Source organism: Pleurodeles waltl, chromosome 7 (assembly GCF_031143425.1).
Source record: "Pleurodeles waltl isolate 20211129_DDA chromosome 7, aPleWal1.hap1.20221129, whole genome shotgun sequence".
Classification (NCBI taxonomy): domain Eukaryota; kingdom Metazoa; phylum Chordata; class Amphibia; order Caudata; family Salamandridae; genus Pleurodeles; species Pleurodeles waltl.
Window position 1 is genome coordinate 157,309,790 of NC_090446.1, and position 18,129 is coordinate 157,327,918.

Here is an 18,129-nt window from a genome sequence, read left to right on the forward strand (position 1 = left end):
TATGGAGGTGCATGTGCCTTGCTGTTGGGACTGTAATTCCTCCTAAAAAGGTAAACAATGTGGAGGACGTATGCTCAGATTCAGCATGTTCGAGTATTAGCATCCCAGGGCACAGTCTGGAGCTTGCAGGATGAACTTTGCTCAGTCCCTCTTGACCTTCAGAAGGATCTGTCGGATTAGCAATTGTGGTGAAAACTCATAAAACAGGACCGAGCCTCACAGAAGGTATCTCCTTCTAAGAAGTCCAGAAGTGGGAACTCCAATGTGCAAACGGGTTGGATATTGCACGTTCTCGGAGGAAGCAGCAAGATCTATTATATGAACGCCCCAAATGGTGAAGGCGCCCTGGCCACCATCCTAGGCAGATTCCACTCATTGCCAGCAACAAGCTGCCTGTTGAGTATGTCAGTCCTTATCTTGAGAGCGGCAGCTTGGTGACTCACCATCAGAAAACTCCGAGAGGAACCAGTCACCACCACAGTCACAGAGCTTCCAGACGAAGAACGTGAGACTCCTCACTGTCAGGATCTGGACTGACATGCCTCTGAAAAAAAGGCAGGAAAGCCTTGAAATACAGCTTGATGGCATATGGCTCCAGAAGACTGAATCAATGCCACTGTGTACAGTGGAGACCAGAATCCTTTGATTTCCATGTGGCTAGCCCAGCAGTGTCAATGCATCAGTCACAACCATATGCACTAGATCGGGTAAGAACCATATGGCAGATATCAGACTGGCATCCATCATTTAGCAATGAAAGTTTGGGCAACCTCATCCAGGACACGGATGGTGTCCAACAGGCAAATACAGTGCTAGCTTCACAGTCCCCATGTGCCAATGGACCTGAGGCACTAGCAATATGCAAGACCAAAGACTTGTGGATTCATGGTCTGAATGTCACGGACTGAGTGTGGGGCAGAAAGTATTTTAAAGACAATGCTCAGTCTAGTTCATTGATGGTGATGGATAGCAATGAAAACATTGTCAGCAGATGGTCTTTAATTGGCTGAGGTGAAGTTGCTTTCAGGAACCAGTCATCAAGGTGTAGGAATACATGTATATCAAATCTGTGAAGATGACCCATGACCACTAACCATAAGTGGGGTTAAGTGGAGAGGGGTTTGAGGGAAGATCAACTAATGACAGATGGTGAACTGTGAATTCTCCATTCCAAAGACGATCTGAAAGTAACATCTCTACAACTACCATGATGAGCGCATAAAAATATGCACTCTGCAAGACCAAGGACACCATCCAGTCTGGACACAAGGCTAACAGCATTTTGAATGTGTCCTTACTTGGGAATGTGTTCAGAGGCCAAAGGTCAAAGATCAGTCTCAACTCCCCATCATTCTTGGGCACCAGGGAGTTTTCAGCAGGAACATCCTGTGATCTTCTCCCATCAGGAACCTTCTCAACCGCAGCATTTGGAAGCAGAGGCATACGTTCACTACACAGCATTGCAGAACGGACCACCAATGCCTGAACAACAAAGGAGGACCATTATGTGGGACAGACATAAAAAAGAAACCATTTCGAACAAACCCACAGGTCTGAAGTAACTGCATGCCAATTGGGCATACAACATATGTTTCTGCTCTCTACTGGTCCCAAATGAACACTGGAAGGGGGACAAAAGTGGCGTTGTGCAACCACAGGACGAAAAAGGAATGCTGGCCGACTGGTGGCCATTGCCACCACCACTTCTTATGAAGCCACAAAAAGGGTGGAAAAGTTGAGAGGGCTACCTCTGTCAACTAGGCATCAATCTAAAATAGGTCTGGAACTTCGGGTACTGTTGGGGGAACTGACTACAAGAGGAAAGCAGCACCAGAAAGTGTGCCTTAGGCATGCAGTTTTTAAAGAGATCTAGAGGCTATATACCATATACGTTGTGCAAGTAAATGCTCCACTTCAATTAAGTCGTTATCACCCTTGTCAGTAGTAGACTGCTTAAAACTTACATCATCATCAAATCTCTTACAAGGAAAAAAAAATATCTTAAAAGATCCTCTAGATGTTCTTTCCAATATGAGGGATTTCTGGGTCTTCTATCTAAGATAGCTTCCCATCTGTTTATCAAAGGTTTAGGCTCCATGACTTTCTTCTGCTGTGACTTCAGCCAAGTCAGAGGCACCAGCCTGGAAACCCTTGCCATGTTGAAGAATCTGGCTCATGGCATAGATTGCCTACAGCATTCTGTTGACAGTTTAAACCTGTTCATAAAGCACACAGGGGGAGGTGGGGAGTCAGAAGGTACCCATTTCATACTTTGGATAAAAATTATCTCTTGTCAATAGCAATCTGAAGTACTCTTTGGAGGTCTTTTGCTGCTTTTCCGTGTATTTCTTGTTGGAGGAGAAAAGGGCGGATGTTGCTTGCTGTGTTTCCTCTCGTGTAACCTCAATTTGGTTGATCCAAAGGAAGCTTAGGCTCAGGCCCCTGGTGAACTTTGTGTGGCATCAGAAAGGATATTTCCTAAGTAATCGCCGTATTGGTTTTCCCAAACACCAATCCTCAATATGAGATCTGTCACAGACATTTGTTGGCATCACTTGCAGCATCAGTTAAACTCAAATGATTTTATTATTAAGTACAGGGTGTTCATATTATGCCTTACTTTCTCGCTTTAAATGAACTAGTATTTAAAGAAACAATGAAACAGAAAACGACTGGTAAGAAAATGTCCTATGAAGAACAGAAAGCTTAATTACTCAAAAACTGGACTTAGGACTGCCAAAGAACTTAGGACATGTGTCAAATTATTACAATGTAAAGTTGGTGAAACTGAATCAGCCCTCTTTGTTGTTGCTGTTTGATAGAGTTGAGTATTTTCTCACTGCTCACTTACATTTGAATTCGTTTCAATTAATTGTGTCTTACATTGCTTTCTTATGTTATAACCTTGCTTTAGAGCAGGATGCACCCGTTTCTCTATACCTGGGCGACTTTGGTGGTTTTTTTTGCCCATGCCAACTGAAACAAGAGAGCTTGCTTTGTTCTGGAGAGCGTGCTTGTTTTCTCTCTGTTCTACATCTCACACTGCCATCTTCATTGTGGTGCAGTTTCTGTAAGGGGCGCATTGCAACCTTTCTTCAAGCTCCGACGGGCAGGGTGACAATCTGTTTTCTCTTTGACATGGCTGCACCCTTCATTGATCATTCTGCTGCAGTCTCTGTTAAGACAGTGATGGTTGCCTCTATGTGAGCTATTGTCGAAGACATTGTCAAGAATGTAAAAGAGATCATTCTAGAACAGATTCAACCTGCTGGCAGTAGTGGAAACATGTGTATAGCTCTGCTTATAACATACAATTATCCAGATGAATATCATGTATCATTTTTTTTACCAAACCAATAAAGGGACCATATTCAAAGAGGAAATGCAAGTCAAAATATAATTGTATGATTTTTGGTAGTAGCACTGCCAACTTGACGTCCATGAGTGTTGGTTCATTGAAAGAGAATGTTCCATTCTAGCTGGAGTCTGGTTATCAGCCGGGAAAAAAGACCCGCATTCAAAGAAGAAGTCATTAAAAAACAAACTAACCTTTACATAACAAGACCAAGATAATGATGATTCAGATATGACTCCGTATTATCCTACTATTGACTCTGATACTGGTAAGGTTGCAGAGTTATACTGGTTTGGGCTAAATGAAAATTGAACTGAAAAGTTTTGAAATTTACATCTGAGAATATGTCACAGTTTCATTCAGAAAACCCTGAAGGGGCTGAAGGACCTTAGATTGACCGTGCTTTATGATTTCATCTGTCGTCCTCAGTCTGGAGCGCTTTGACAAATGTTATTGCATATATAATTGCAATGAATACATCTCTTTTAGAAAAAACAGTCAGAAACAAGTAAAAGTGAGAATTGCCCAAGTCAATCTGTATAAGATACTGTTGTCTCCGAATTCCTGGCACTCTTTTACAAAAAATGGAAAAGACCCAACGAATAGCATAGATCAAGTATGAGCATCTTGTTAGGATACATTCCTTTCATGAAATCTTTGGCATTGCTGAACAAGCTAACCTGGTTGATTCTGAAGAGCTTTCTACTTGGTTAAACAAGTTATCTGTTTCAAAAGCAATGCCGAAGCTGCCACGAGTCATGAGCCGTATAAGGGCTTACTCATTAAAAAAAAGACCCTAACCTTGCAGAGTTGGCAACATCAGACACAGGTCCAGGAGCACAAAGTCTTATTTGGTAAAAAAATGTTGTCAATGAAATATCCTTGCATGTAAATTCCTTTATGTCAATTGACAAGGCTCAAATTCCTTTCGGGACACTGATAGGGTAACGTGTTTTTGCCTGGACTGGTAGAAGAGTCTGTTTCTGCCGGTCAGTTCACATTAAAAAACAGGGACCTGTGCAATTATAGCTTCAAGAGACAGTTTGAGTATCCGTCTACCAAGTCCACCTTCTTACCCCAATGAAGGGGAGGATTTTAAGGGTCCTACAGAGGACAAGTAAGAACTAACTGCAATTTCCCTAAGTGTACATCAAAATGGGAGCCGATAATCACTTTAAAAAAACTGGCTTTGTATTTCAACAGATGACTGCGTTTTACAGACAGTGAGAGGGCACTACATCGAATTCTATGTCCGGACCGGAGGTGAGGATTAGGCTTTGATTTTCCCTGCTTTATTCAACAGCAGCCGTTAGACAAGAGTCGGACAATCGCCAGACTACATTTCCCATCAATACATAGGAAGAAAGAAAAAAAAAAAACAGTTCAGAGCCTTGCAGCCAATCAGCAGACATTGTGTCCTTCACATCGCTCTCCGGGTCTTCCAACTGCCAGAGGACCCCGTGTATTCTTGACATTCTGCACATTCCGCACTCTGCGCGTAGAATCCCCCCGGCAGGTTGACGCGTGTCACTTTCAAATTGCCTCAGTGAAACTGACGCACATATGGCCGACTCATTTCCAGGGAAGTTCCTAGGTGGTTTACTTTAGCGTCGCCGATTGGTGGGAGCTGTCATTTACAAATAAATACATTTGCCGACATAGAGCCTGCCTGGAGCCTGACCCCCAAGTGGGTAAGGACTTGTTCCAATGAGCCTGAACTCAAAATGGGACAAGGCCCAGCCTGTGACAACAGAAATACCCTTTTTGAACAATTAGGGTGATAAATTGTGTCCCAGCTAGTTTACTGTTGCCCTTAGCAGCGTTATACTCCTGGGTGCACCCGTTTGCATTGCCTTCTTTGACTTAACGGTTAACCCGTTTGGCCTGCAGCCCTGCCTTTCTCTAGGCCTAATATGGCTGATGGCTCAGATTTTGGGGACCACTCAGGGGAGTATTCGAAAGAGGAGCATATTTTTTACCCCCCATTGATGGCAAGTTCTGTCATATCATGGACGCTTCCATTTTTAAGGAGCTGACTCAACTGGTTGCACCCCTGGAGAGGAAAATAAACCAAATGGCATCCCAATGCCCACAACCCCTCGGTTCGGGAAAGACAAACCTGGCCCCTCTGGCCTTTTACCTCCAGGGCAATCCCCTTGAAATCTGGAATCTAAACTGAAGAGCGCAGGGGAAGATGGAGTTGACCTAGAAGGTCTTGCTCACCTAAAGAAGGCGTTTATGGACACCCCACCCCTACCCATAACCCCCTGCCAGGCCCTTCAAAAGACCTTTCTTCTCCTCACTCAGACACCTTTGACGGGATTGACTCCCCACACACCTCAGATGGGGACAACGAGCCATATAGACCCTGGTGCCCCGCATGCCCCTCTGATCCTCTGCAGGAGGCTAATAAAACAGAGACTAATACAACAGAGATGAATTCCCTCAGGATTCTGATATGCTGGACCCTGAGGACTTAATCCATCCTCGTTCAGCGGAATTGGTTCCAGCTCCTAAAGTTGTGTCTTACATGGCACGGCAACTCTACAAACCACTAGACAAGGAGGTACGAAATCGCCCTAAGGGTGAGCGCTCCTCACTGGAAGGCAAAGTGGCGCTTAAGCCTGAGACTGATGCCAAAATGGCCACCTTTTTGGCAAAATTTGTGAAAGACCCCAAAAAGGGTATTTATCGATCACGCCAGGACAAACTATTAAATGTGGTAGGTCTGGTGGTAAATACACTCGAAATGGCTAAGGCGCTAGGTCCTCAGGGTCTTTGATCGCCCCTAAGGCATCGTCAGGATGGGCCTAACGTGCTAACATTTACTTGGGCAACGCAAATTCTGCCACATACACCAAAAGACCTAGATCCCCACTCATGAAGGTAGATCCCTAATTAGGGGAACAGGCAATATTGGAGGCGGGCCCGGTTGCCCAAGGTGGTCTCTTTGGGGAACCCTTCATCAACGAGTTAGGGAAATTCATGAACACCTTTACCTCACTAGATAAGGCCCAAACCCCCATCAGAAAAATGTTCACACCTCGTGTTTTTGCCTATACTGGTCGTGTAAGGGGGAGCTCGACTGGGCGTCCTACTCAGAATGCCTCCAGGGGGGCTGATAGCAGGCGAGGATAGTGGCAGGATGGATCCCATTTTGGCAACTTTTACCCACCACGACGATACTCCAGACAACGTGGGTCCAGACGTGCCGGTAGAGGTAACACCTTCAATTCAACTCAAGGTGAGTGTTCTTCCCTCCTCGGGATGCCTCCTGGGTGGCTGGTTGGCACACTTCTCTCACAATTGGAAAAAACTTACATCAGATGCTTGGGTCCTGCAGACATTGAGAGGGTTCCATAAAGAGTTCTATGACTCCCCTGTTCAAACCTAGAAACCTCAACCCTTAAGGTTTTATCCAGCCCATATGGAACTTGTGGAAGCAGAAATCAGCCAAATCCTGAACAAAGGGGCATTATTCTTTGCAGATTTTGCTATCCCAAGTGAACAATAACTATTTGAGTAGATATTATTTATTTAGACATCTTGATCATGCACCAAAAGAAGTCAGTTCTGCTCAGATATCTCCAATATGTCAATAGTCACCTTCATCTAGTTCGATCCTTCAAATTCTTGGGCTTTCAAATTAATTCAATTTCTTCCAATCTTCAATTCCCAATATCAAAACTCTTACTGATTCAAGGGAATTATCTCACTTTATTACCCTGTCGCACATTTCTTTGAAATATTTGACCACAGTTGTGGGATCACTGGTGTCTTGTGTTTCTAGCCACATACCATTATCAAGCACTACAGCGTCTGAAGATCTGTCATCCAAGGAAGTCTTATTCAGACATGATTCAGTTGGATTTAGAAAAAAAAAGGAGGAAGCGTCTTAGTGGCTGGAACACCACACATCTGGAATGCAAAGCAATTTTCAATTCTGCCTGAAAACTGCAATTAGAATCAGATGAATGTTTGGGAGGATGAGGGGCATGCTGCAGTCAATTCTTGACTGGAGGTACAGTGGTTCAGAAGGAGTCTACAATGAATAACTTTTCTTTAGAGCTGATTGCAGGCTCCTTTGTAATTCAACCATTCACAACAGATTGGCTTATTGCTCTCTCCTCCTTCAGAAAGATGATCTCTACTACTATAAAATATTTCAATCACCTAAGAGGAGCCCAATCAAAAATTCTAGTAGATTAAGTGAAACGCTTCTGGAAGTATTGTCTCCTTCAAGTTTCAAAGCAAAAAAATTATAGTGGTTCCCTCAGACACAGCTTCCAACCTATTCTCCCTTGGCAATGCAGAATGTAAAAAAAACAACCCTACAGTTAATTATATTTATACACATGTATTCTTGTTATATTAACAACTGTGTTAAGTTAATAACAGAAAAAAGAAAACATAGGTGCTACAAGAAGCGGCGCAGTGCATGAATAGTGACAGAAGTGATTAATGGTGCACTTGTTATATATACACCCAGCAAAAATGACAATGTTGACTGTTTGGCGAAACTTGATAATACAACAAAACTCCGTTATTGGAAGGTCTGTTTTTTCATTCCACAGTGAGTGGCAGTCAACAGAACAAGCTGTCAATGTTTCGACCCCCTGTACCAACGTCAACGGGGTCTTCATCAGAACTAATGAATAGTAGAAACCCAATACAATATTGTCTAATATGATCCTCCTGTTTATGTAATCTAATCTATATTTTCCAAGTTACAAAAGCTGGAAGATCCAAATTTTATTAACAACAAGGAGGTAAGTATTATGATACCACTTGTTTTAATGTCATAGGTCATTAGCATAAGTTGACTGCCCTCCATATTGTATCTCCTAGCCAATACAACCTCAGTTCATTACACTATAAGAGTCACCTCCCGAAGACTGGGACTGTAATGTGGCATTGTTTCGTTTCTTTGTCTGTTCGTATGTGTCTTAATTTTTCTGTTGCTTTTGAATTTTACATGACTTCCATGGCACAAAGAAAGTGAACAGATTCTGTTTCACTGACTTTATTTAGTGCTAACTGTACACCAGTGTTATCCTCTTTGATAGTCTGGAACCCAATGTATGTGGATAATTACATTTGCCATTATTAATGGGGAGTTTGCATCAGTGCTTTTTCTATAACATTGTTTCTCTAGCTGCTGATTCACTTAAAGCAGGAAAGACAATACGTTAATCTACGTCTTTATTAAAATTGGGGCCTTTGAACGTTTATAATGTGGAAAATATAGTTAAGAGCAGCATAACGTCTGCAACCACCAGGATTTGCCATCAAACAGAACAACGTAGAAAAACTTTAAGGTTTTGGTAAAAGGACTGGGAAAAAGTGAAACTGACATCACTGATCTCTGTGGCATGTTACATGAAATCTCAAACTGTGGAGCCTTTTAGATTAACAGCTAAACAGATTAGCACAGATTAGCACCATCCGGTGCAATTGAGGAAGTAGTGTTTTACAATTTCAGTAACTAGTCTGCTGCTTCAGGTGTGGGCAGAATCTGCTAGGAGTGAACATTAGAAATATAAATGAAGACAGATACACACACCTTTCTTTGCAGACAGATGAAGAGTAATCATGTGAAAATGATCACTCAAGCAACAGCTCTAATTTTTTCGTTAACTTTACTGCCGTTAAAGGATTACTGAGACTTTTGGTCCTGGTCTTTGGGCATTTTCCTAAGGGGCCCCACAATTTGTGTTATAAGCCAGTGTTTCTGATTTGTTCCACACAAGGAAAAATAGTATATTTTCTGAATGCCTTCTACATATGGGGAAATGTTCTGTACTTCACATCTTCTGTAAAAATTATGTTTGCACTATTGTTTTTATGGACATATTAGCCTCATGTTTCATATATGCTGTTTTATTTTCTCAGTTTTCATCAGTGTATGTATCTTTTATGCGAGGGAACCAGCCAACAAAGCTGTGGAAGCATGCTGTATACTTGGCCCGTAAGCTTATCAACAACTGATCCATTCTAAATTTACATAGTTCTTTAGTTACTTTCTTTTTGGAAACGATGAAGATCTAGCACAGGGATGCGACAGTTGGTGATTGTGACTATATATGGGATACAGTACCCACTGCTGTACATGAGAATATTGCAGGCCATTGAGGAGTTCCAAGACCATACAGAGGAACAAGGCCAAAGGCTGAGTTCCTTCATATGGTTATGGAAATCCTCGACTTGCAACATCCTTAGAATGTAGAGTAGGGGGTACTTTATTCTGGTAATACAATGTCACACCATTACCTTTCTCACAAACCACTTAAATCGTAGCACTTCATAGGAAAGAGAAAGCATGCTTGCACGCATGAAAAATACAAAGAGAATTTCTAGTTCAAAATTAAAGACATCAAAAAAGTGTTGGATATCTGATGCAAAAAGATATTAGATACGCTTAATATAAGTCAGTATTTCTTTTTAAAGTGAGCTCGAAATATGTAGATACATGCAGAAAGATTTTAACTTTTCTATAATTACCTAAAGAGTGCAACAAATAAAGATGCTGCCATAAATATCTCATTTCTGTTTGTCCCTGTAGAGCTAGGAAAAGAGAAAAAAAATAAGAAAAGCCACTCTTAATTTTCATTCTTTAAACAAATGTTTTAATTATGCTCTGTGCCCTCATTTGCCTTTCCCTTCGACTACTGCCTCTGTCAGCAGGTAATGTGACATCAGACCTTAACTGTGACAAGTTATTATTGTTCGGCGGCTAGTCATAAAAGGCTGCTGGGTGTGTCCCAAGTCGCCTATCATTTAGAAAGAAGGGACTGGTTTTTACTCAGACATTGCAGAATGCCATGTATTCTAAAGTTATCTAGTAAGATTTCAGACTCAGTCATGAAGTTCTTGTTAGCAAGGAATAAAAATGTTGGTATTGGGTATTTAGAATGGTACACGTGGCCTCTTTACAGTACACCAAAAGGGAATGCTCAGAGTAAAAAATAATAAGTATTCCAAGATTTGACTGAGTTGAGTTGTATTAGAGTTATGGAGCTCACAGGAGCCTAAAACGGGAAAACAATGCAGACATGCTTGATAAAAAAAACATACAATGGAAAGGGATTATACTGTGGTCTTGAGAAATATGCAAAGTTAAAATATAAATATAAATCTGAATAATTTACCCACTGCTATAAACCGATCTAAATGGCTTGATTAATCACTCTCATTTAGGTAGCAACAGAGAAGTGTAAGTAAAATAATGTAAACAAATCTTTAAAAATATGTTGCATATCTCATTTTCACTGAAACAAGGTCATTTAACTTCATAAAAGGCCACAATTCTCCAATATGGCCGCATTAACACCCGGAATACTTAGCTCGTCAGCACTCAGTGTTTAAATAATTTCACATTCAAAGTGTCTAATTTCAAGTATGATGATAATTAACATAATGAAAAGGCTCTGCTCTGCTGGTGTAATAAATGCTGAACACCAAGATGGGATTTTATAACAACATAAGTCTCTTCATACCTATACTGTGGAAAGGTATGACAGTCAGTGTAACACATACAGGCAATGATGCAGACCAATTAAAAATTAACTGTGCAATTTCATCAAAAAGAGGGATATGTTTTGTGAGGAGATTAGAGCTTCATTTGAAAGGCTGTGAAAAGGAAAAAATAAATAAAAGCTTTCAAATGAATTTTGGCTGGGTCTCTGTATACGCGAGTGTACGATATCCTCCACCAGAAGACTGCTAGCTGCCGCTGATATTTGTGCCTTCGGTACCAGGGTCGAGTTTTTAGAAAACAGTCTTCACAAGAAAATTCCTGAAACATTTAGACAATAAAGTGCCTCATGCGATCACAAAACAACTTTAGCCCATGGCTACAACAGCTCTGTCTCATCGTCTTCAGATCCAGAGGGTCCTTGGCGAACTTCCTCATACCACTTATTGGTTAGGCTTTTCATTTGGATCCTTCCATGATGTAGATCCTAAAGGAGAAAGTTACAAAAGTTAACGAAAGAATGTTGTGAGCAACACAGATCGGTAGCAGCGAAACAGAAATAATTAGTTGTGGTACAGCCATTAAATTCTCTAAGCAAACTGTAGGATTATTAGTATCAACTCTAATCAATCAAGTCACAAATACATTTCCTGTATCTGACGTTATCATTTAGTTTTCAGTAGCAGAAGCACTATTTGAACTTGTAAAGTGCGTGTATGCCACTAGGATGTCCTCTGGGCTTGATCCAAGCGTCAATACTGGAAGGAGAGAGTTGAAACAGTACTCGGCAAGTAGTCAGATTTTGAGGCGTTTGGGTTTGTTGATTGATCCATTTATGTTGACTATGAGCTTAAATGCTATGCTGCTTGTCATCTTTATGGCTCTTTCACAATATGAAGAATTTGTAGAGCCTTTCATATGTCAAATTAGCTGGCAAGTGTCAGTTCCTAACTGGTGTTTAACAGTTGTCGGCAAAACATGGAATACATTATGGGTTATTCCAAAAACTATAGGATGAGATTATTTCCTGTCAAATATAATCCAAGGGCTTTTTCTACATGGATTGCAATACACTTCATTAAGTTCAATTGCACTTCATTTCGCAAATAGGGCTGTGATCAGGATATGCGGACCTAAAAGAAAACATGCTTAGAAAGCTGGCAGCCACAAAAAATGACAGTTGTGTGTATATGCAAGTATTTACTGAAGGAGAGGTAGTGAATACAGTCTTGTGGCTGCTAAAAAAAGGAAGGTTGTTTTTTAGTGAAACATTTAACATATTTCTCTACTGAAGCCTGCCTTTGTCATTTCATTGGGCACACCCCACTGCCCACATTTCTGGACACCTTCGCTAAGAAGGAAGTTTAAAACTGACAATTTTTGTATAGGCATGGAGCCAAATCTCTGAATAAAAAGGGCAGCATGTGGGTGTGCAAAATTTAAAATCAGCTAAGGTGGATTTTGAGCTCAAAGTACTTTCAAAATTCAAGCAAATGTGCTTTTCAACTATTGCGCAAAGAAAGAACCTACCAAAATGGTTGGGGTATGAACACCTTAAAGAACATTACACAGAATGGAACATATGTAAAATTCTGAACTGACCTCTTGGGTGAGTCGTCGCGTGAAGAAAGGGTTCAGATATCGGGCATCCAACCACATAAATCCTTTGAGATCCTGTCGCTTGATGAATTGGGCTTCATACTCCTCCTCTGTGAGTTCAGACAAATGTTCGGATTCAACAGTATTTCCCTACAAAATATACTAAATTTATCAAAGAGCTGCTTTATGGAACATTACCATTCTTCAAGTGCATAGTTGTAATACAGACTGCTTGTGAAGTTCAGAATTCAAAAAATGCACAAATTAGGCACTTATCCATAGACTTGAAAGACTTGAAGCATAAAATACAATTAAAGACAAGTGTTAACAAATCCAAAACGTCTTTTATGGGTCGTCAGCCTACTGGCTTTGCCAATATTTTCTTAAATGTTTTTATAGTTCTTTAATACAAAAACATATTAAAAAAGAGGGGAGACAAGCCATGCACATGGAAAGGCAGCCAGCCATATTTGAATGTTTTAAGAACGTTTTAGAAAAATGTTCAAAGATTGCCACCTACATGTTCTCCCATGCAGACATCTTTGAATATGTTTTGGAATAAAACTATTTTTTAACAAAAATGCAAAACTAGTTGCCTATATTTATGAGCATGCATGAGCCAACACAGGCAAGCCAAACTGGAATGGATTAAAAGACAATTTACAAACATGGTGAGGCAAGTAGTGCACGTGGGAAAGCAGTGGACTGCAAGCAATGGCGAGGGATGAGCAGCAGTTTCAGATGAGCTGGCTGGACCTCACAAACTTAAAAACAAGTTCACACAATGGCCACAAGTCACTGGCACTGAAAGGGATTTTTTAATGTGTTGGTGACAACTTTGTGTGCCAGTGGAATGCCATTAATCACAGAGAAAGAAACCAATAGCCGAGGTGCCTGGCCCATTGCCCGGTGCTGAATGCTTTAGTGGGCGGTAGCAAAATGCCAATGACACCTGAGCAGACCAAATCAATGAAGAGGGCTGGCTTAAAGCTTATAAGTAGGTATACACATTTTAGTACAATCAAATGGTCATGGCAAATGCCAGACATAAAAAGAGTTAAACAATGGCGTGGACTTTTCATGATTGTGTGACAAAGGATCTTGAGCAAGAAAGTAATTAAAAAAACATATTTTTTTAATATTCTGTTCCTGTCAAAGCATCGCCGTTCACTAATTATTCACTCTCAAATATAAATTGCAGGGTTGGATGTCATAAATGGACTGCACAGGGTATGCATGAACTTAAGTGCTGAGAGTTTAGCTCCAGTACTAATGCCTTTTGTTTTAAAATTGGGGCAGTTCGTGCTTAAGCCCTAATAAAGTTTTACCACAAAATAGATTTAGGCCCTCGTATGTTCAGATATGTTGAGACATGTACGAAAAGATACCCTGGGTTTGATGTTCCCATGGAGGAGGTCTGGGAAAATAGCCAATCAGTGTTATGAAAGAAATTGTATGTTTCCTACAGTGGCATCAACAAAAGGTTTGTTGCAAAATATTGCGCTCTTACCAACATTCAGAAATAGGATGAGTTGAAAAAAAAAAATGTCTTCACACCGTTTTTTGCAATAGTTTAAATGGTGGTCAATGGTGGTTTCCTGTTTTGCAGTTTCTATCTAATTGCAGACGGTGAGGTAAAGTAGTATGAAACTCATGGGCGAACCCTGAAAGCTATGTATTTCTGAAAACTAGACAAAATTCAGAATTTAGTAAGCATAATTTGTGTGGAATGCTCCAGGCCTTTCCAAAGAAATTAACCGTTGAATTAAAACAGTAGTGAAAATAAGTAGGATATTATAGAACTAGTTGACAAGATTTTGCACTGAAGGATGATGAATAAAAAACAAAGTACTGTTACATCTGTCTGACGTGCCTGATCACAGAGATATACTAGTTTTGTCAGTTGCTAAAAAAAAAAAACTACAATACCCAGGGGCATCAACCAATCCACAATCATTTCTCACCATGTAACAATCACGTTCAATACATGGGGAAAATGTAATGATCAAGCTTTGGCAAAGCCAAGCGGTCTGACCTTGGTAAGTATGTAAGCATACAAAGTTTATATATATATATATATTTTTTTTTTTTGCAAACATGCAATATTCAAAATAATATTTCACAAACAAAGCAAAGGCATGACCTAACAGTCCAGGTACACAAGTGGCAGCAGTAAAGTGTACTCCTTTTCTGGCTTACACACACAAGTGATCAGTAAAAATATCATTAATCGCAGTGCGAGACAGAGAATAGCTGAAAAGCAAACATTTCTGTACTTATGAATGCATTTTTATTATGAATGTTTAGAAAAAGAAACAGCTGAAAAAACAGCTATCGCTGTCTCTAGGCCAGAACTAAGAAAAACGGGTATGAAGAAAAGCTACTCATTTTCTAAATGTACCAAAGCATTTGATTTGGGATATATGTGTTATTCGTTGCACTTCATATTTGGGTTTATGGATAATGCTATGTTATTATGATGGTGTTTTTTTTTTTTTTTTCAAAAGACGTTTTTTGTGCTTGCTGACTCACAACTGGAAACAAAAAATATAGAGAAATGCAGTAAAAAACACACAATGGAACTCCCACTTGTGTGGAACGGTCTATTGAATGGAACAGGAAAGGCCATGTGAAGAAATGAAACAACACTTAAACGAACCCGTTACTTTTTGGAGTGTTATACAACAAGGACTGAACATGAATGGATATCAGGGTGCTTTACATAATGGCAGTTCTAATACATAAGAACCTTTGTTACAGTACATTTTCCTGAAAACAAATTACAGGTTAGAAAGAAACAAAATAGGTAGTTTGAGTTCTGGATTACAGGCCAAATGTGGCCAAGAAACTGTAGGATAAGGACACCAAGACATAAGCCTTGCAAAAATCAAACATAAAGGCCAAGTTGCAGCGCCTGCAGGGAATAACCACATTTCTAGCACACTTCTCCTGATACAAAACAGAACCGCAATTGTTTTGGTAGATCTTTAAACTGGGACAGGAAAGGCCTAGAAAAGAAGTGTGGAATTATCAAGAATTTTACTTTAAACTTACAATGAATCATTGGATGGCTATTGTTGATGTATGTGCAGGGTGACGTGGCTTGCATGAATTTCACTATTTCTTCGTACGCAGAACGTGATGCAAACGTCTAACTTCACAGAATGTTATTGCATTCATGCGAGGGGAAGATGTGGAATCTGCAGGGCACAACAAAATACCGACCGCTGAGCTAGCCGAGACTTTTCCCTTGTGTGGTGAGCCTAAGGCCTTGCAAGGATGTGCCCAGAAATGTATACCAGCTATATCAAGGACTTTTCTATGAATTTAAATTGATTATTTAGATGTATCTATCTGTGATACATGGACATAGGTCGGCACCCCCAAGGAAATCCTACCAGTCTCAGACATTTCTGAAAAATAAAGACAAAGAGGAATTCTGAGTGCGTGGCTTGTGTGGATCCAAATTAGGGTTTTTCTTCTTTATCTCAGAATGTCCTGCAAGCATCTTAATTATGCCTAAATACGAATTTCCTCTCATTGTTTATGGGGGAATGATTTTGAAAAAGCAGAGACCCAGAGGAATCCACTATAGTGCGACTTACAAGGATCCCAGTATGTTAATGTGTGTCACTGTAATCAAAGAAATAAAGTTACTTACCACAATAAGCAATTGCTAAGACACGAGCGTAGCAATGCCTTTTTGAAAAAAAGAAAGTAGAGCATTGCTTGTGCATTTAAATCGGAAAAGAGTGGGAACTCATCCTGCCACTTTGAGATCTCAGTGCATTGCCCTACCTAATAACCCCGAGAAGAGTGTCAATCAGGCAGTTACATTTTGAATAATAGGAGCAGAAAGATTGTGAAAGGAACATAATTCAAAACTATGATAAGGAGCGTAGAGTGGATACTATTATGAATTAATTGAGCCCCCGTTGGAGGAAAGTCTACCTACAAGTATCTTTTTCTTCTGCATTGCAGGTGTCTCTCCCTTTGACACTCAAATTGTAGAACCGAACAACAAGCTTAACGCAACCTCACGGCTGCATATCCTAAGTTATTGACAGACAAACAAGTTTTGCAAGAAAACCTACCTCATAAAGGTGGACAGAATAAGTCAGTCTGAAGCCACTATCTGAAGGCATATGTCGCCTAGTAGGCAATTAAAGTAGAATATTACATATCTATGGCACTCATCCTTCCTTGGATGTTTAGGAGAGACATTCCTTGAGGATCATCAACACAATGTTTGTGGTGGTACTCTTTTCTTGTATACCCTTCCCTTGGTCTCCTATAAGCACGTTTAGGAGAACTGTCTATCTGGAGATCTTGTGAAAACACATCTTCAGATCTATAACGTCTTGAAGAAACTGGAAAAGGTGGAAGCAAAAATTGGATGAGAACATCCCTCATCTGTAGACCATCGAGTAACACCTGGAGGAAGGAGCATGACTGTGTCATCTTCAAACATAGGTAGCAGACTAATCTCTTCAGTGGAAGTCTCTGGAGGTTCAAAGTAGTCTAACATTGATTCAAGTATTTCAATCTTCTTGATGTTGACCCATAGAAAATATTAACATTGAGGGCTTCCTTGCTGCCCGGGAGCAGTTATGACTATTGGATTTTCCATACTCTAAGCAGGTGTCTGATCGGGTCCTATGGGGTGCAAGAAAGAAAAACCTGTCTCCTTGCACCTTGTTAGGAGCTGAAAACTAGGAACTTCTCAGCATTTGCCACTTTCGCCTGTGTGCCATGAGGGCAACACCAGCTCTTTCCCTGACCCTATGTTTAACATACCCACACTGCCTGAAATGGCTACAATTAGAAAGGCAGGCTACAAACACATCCTGCACACCCTCCTCAGACATCCTGCAACCAAAGGGATGCTTGTTAGAAAGAGAAGGCATGGTAACGAAAGGAAGAATTCAGGGCAGAAAACTCAAACCTGTTAACAGAAAAAAACATGAGAAAACTAGCAGGCCTCCTTAGATGTCAAGAGAATCTTCAGAACCCCAAGAAAATTATGCTCTTAAAGATTTTTGTTTGTGGTAGAGGGGGCCCCAAGGAGCAGACAGAGTGATGCACATGGGCGAAGAGCAGGCTGAACAGCTTGGGCTGAATTTGCTCTAGAGTGAAGAGCCAGTCAGGCATCTCAGACAGTCACACTGGCAGTCACTGCAAGCTGTCTTCTCTGTAGTGCAGCTCTCACTTTGCCGGTCGTTGCTGTTTCGCCTACGGCATGTATCGTCGGAGCTTCACATTAGCGGTCATCGCAGGTGGGAGAATCTTGGTGCGAATGGACGATTTTGCACATGTGAGGAGCCCAAACTTCAAAATATTCACCTTTTCTTGCAGAGGAGTGCATTCTGATGCCAGCCAAGGCTCCAGGACCTGAGGAGGCACCTCTTGGGGATCAGGGACTCACTCCAGCAAGGGTTAGGCAGGTCTGGTTGCATGTTCAGGCAGGTTCAGTTGCAGGTCAGCTGGGCAGTTGCAGGGAGGCCTCTTGAGGTTATTATGCTCCTGCAGCTCACGCAGACGTTCAGCTAATTGACCCCTGAAGTCACTCCGGTTAGGCAGGTCTAGTCTTCCTCCTCAGCCAGCAAGGCAGTTCTCAGCAGCAGCAAAGCATTCTGGCAGCAGGGCATTCCTTCTTCTGTAATGTCCACAGGCCCATAAGTGTTCCGAAGAGTGGCTCTGG

The 18,129-nt window shown here is 40.9% G+C and overlaps 1 protein-coding gene across 1 annotated transcript in view; it reads right to left on the reverse strand.

Annotated features, from left to right (window-relative positions):
• Nucleotides 1–9,958: 9,958 nt before the first annotated feature.
• Nucleotides 9,959–18,129, reverse strand: part of SLC9A8 (solute carrier family 9 member A8) — a 567,556-nt gene continuing 559,385 nt past the window's right edge. Inside the window, exons 15-16 of the mRNA XM_069243441.1 lie at nucleotides 12,432–12,578; nucleotides 9,959–11,316 (exon numbers count right to left, since the gene is read on the reverse strand). Coding sequence (XP_069099542.1) covers nucleotides 11,209–11,316; nucleotides 12,432–12,578 — 255 coding nt within the window. The 3' untranslated portion in view covers nucleotides 9,959–11,208. The remainder of the gene's footprint in view (nucleotides 11,317–12,431; nucleotides 12,579–18,129) is intronic.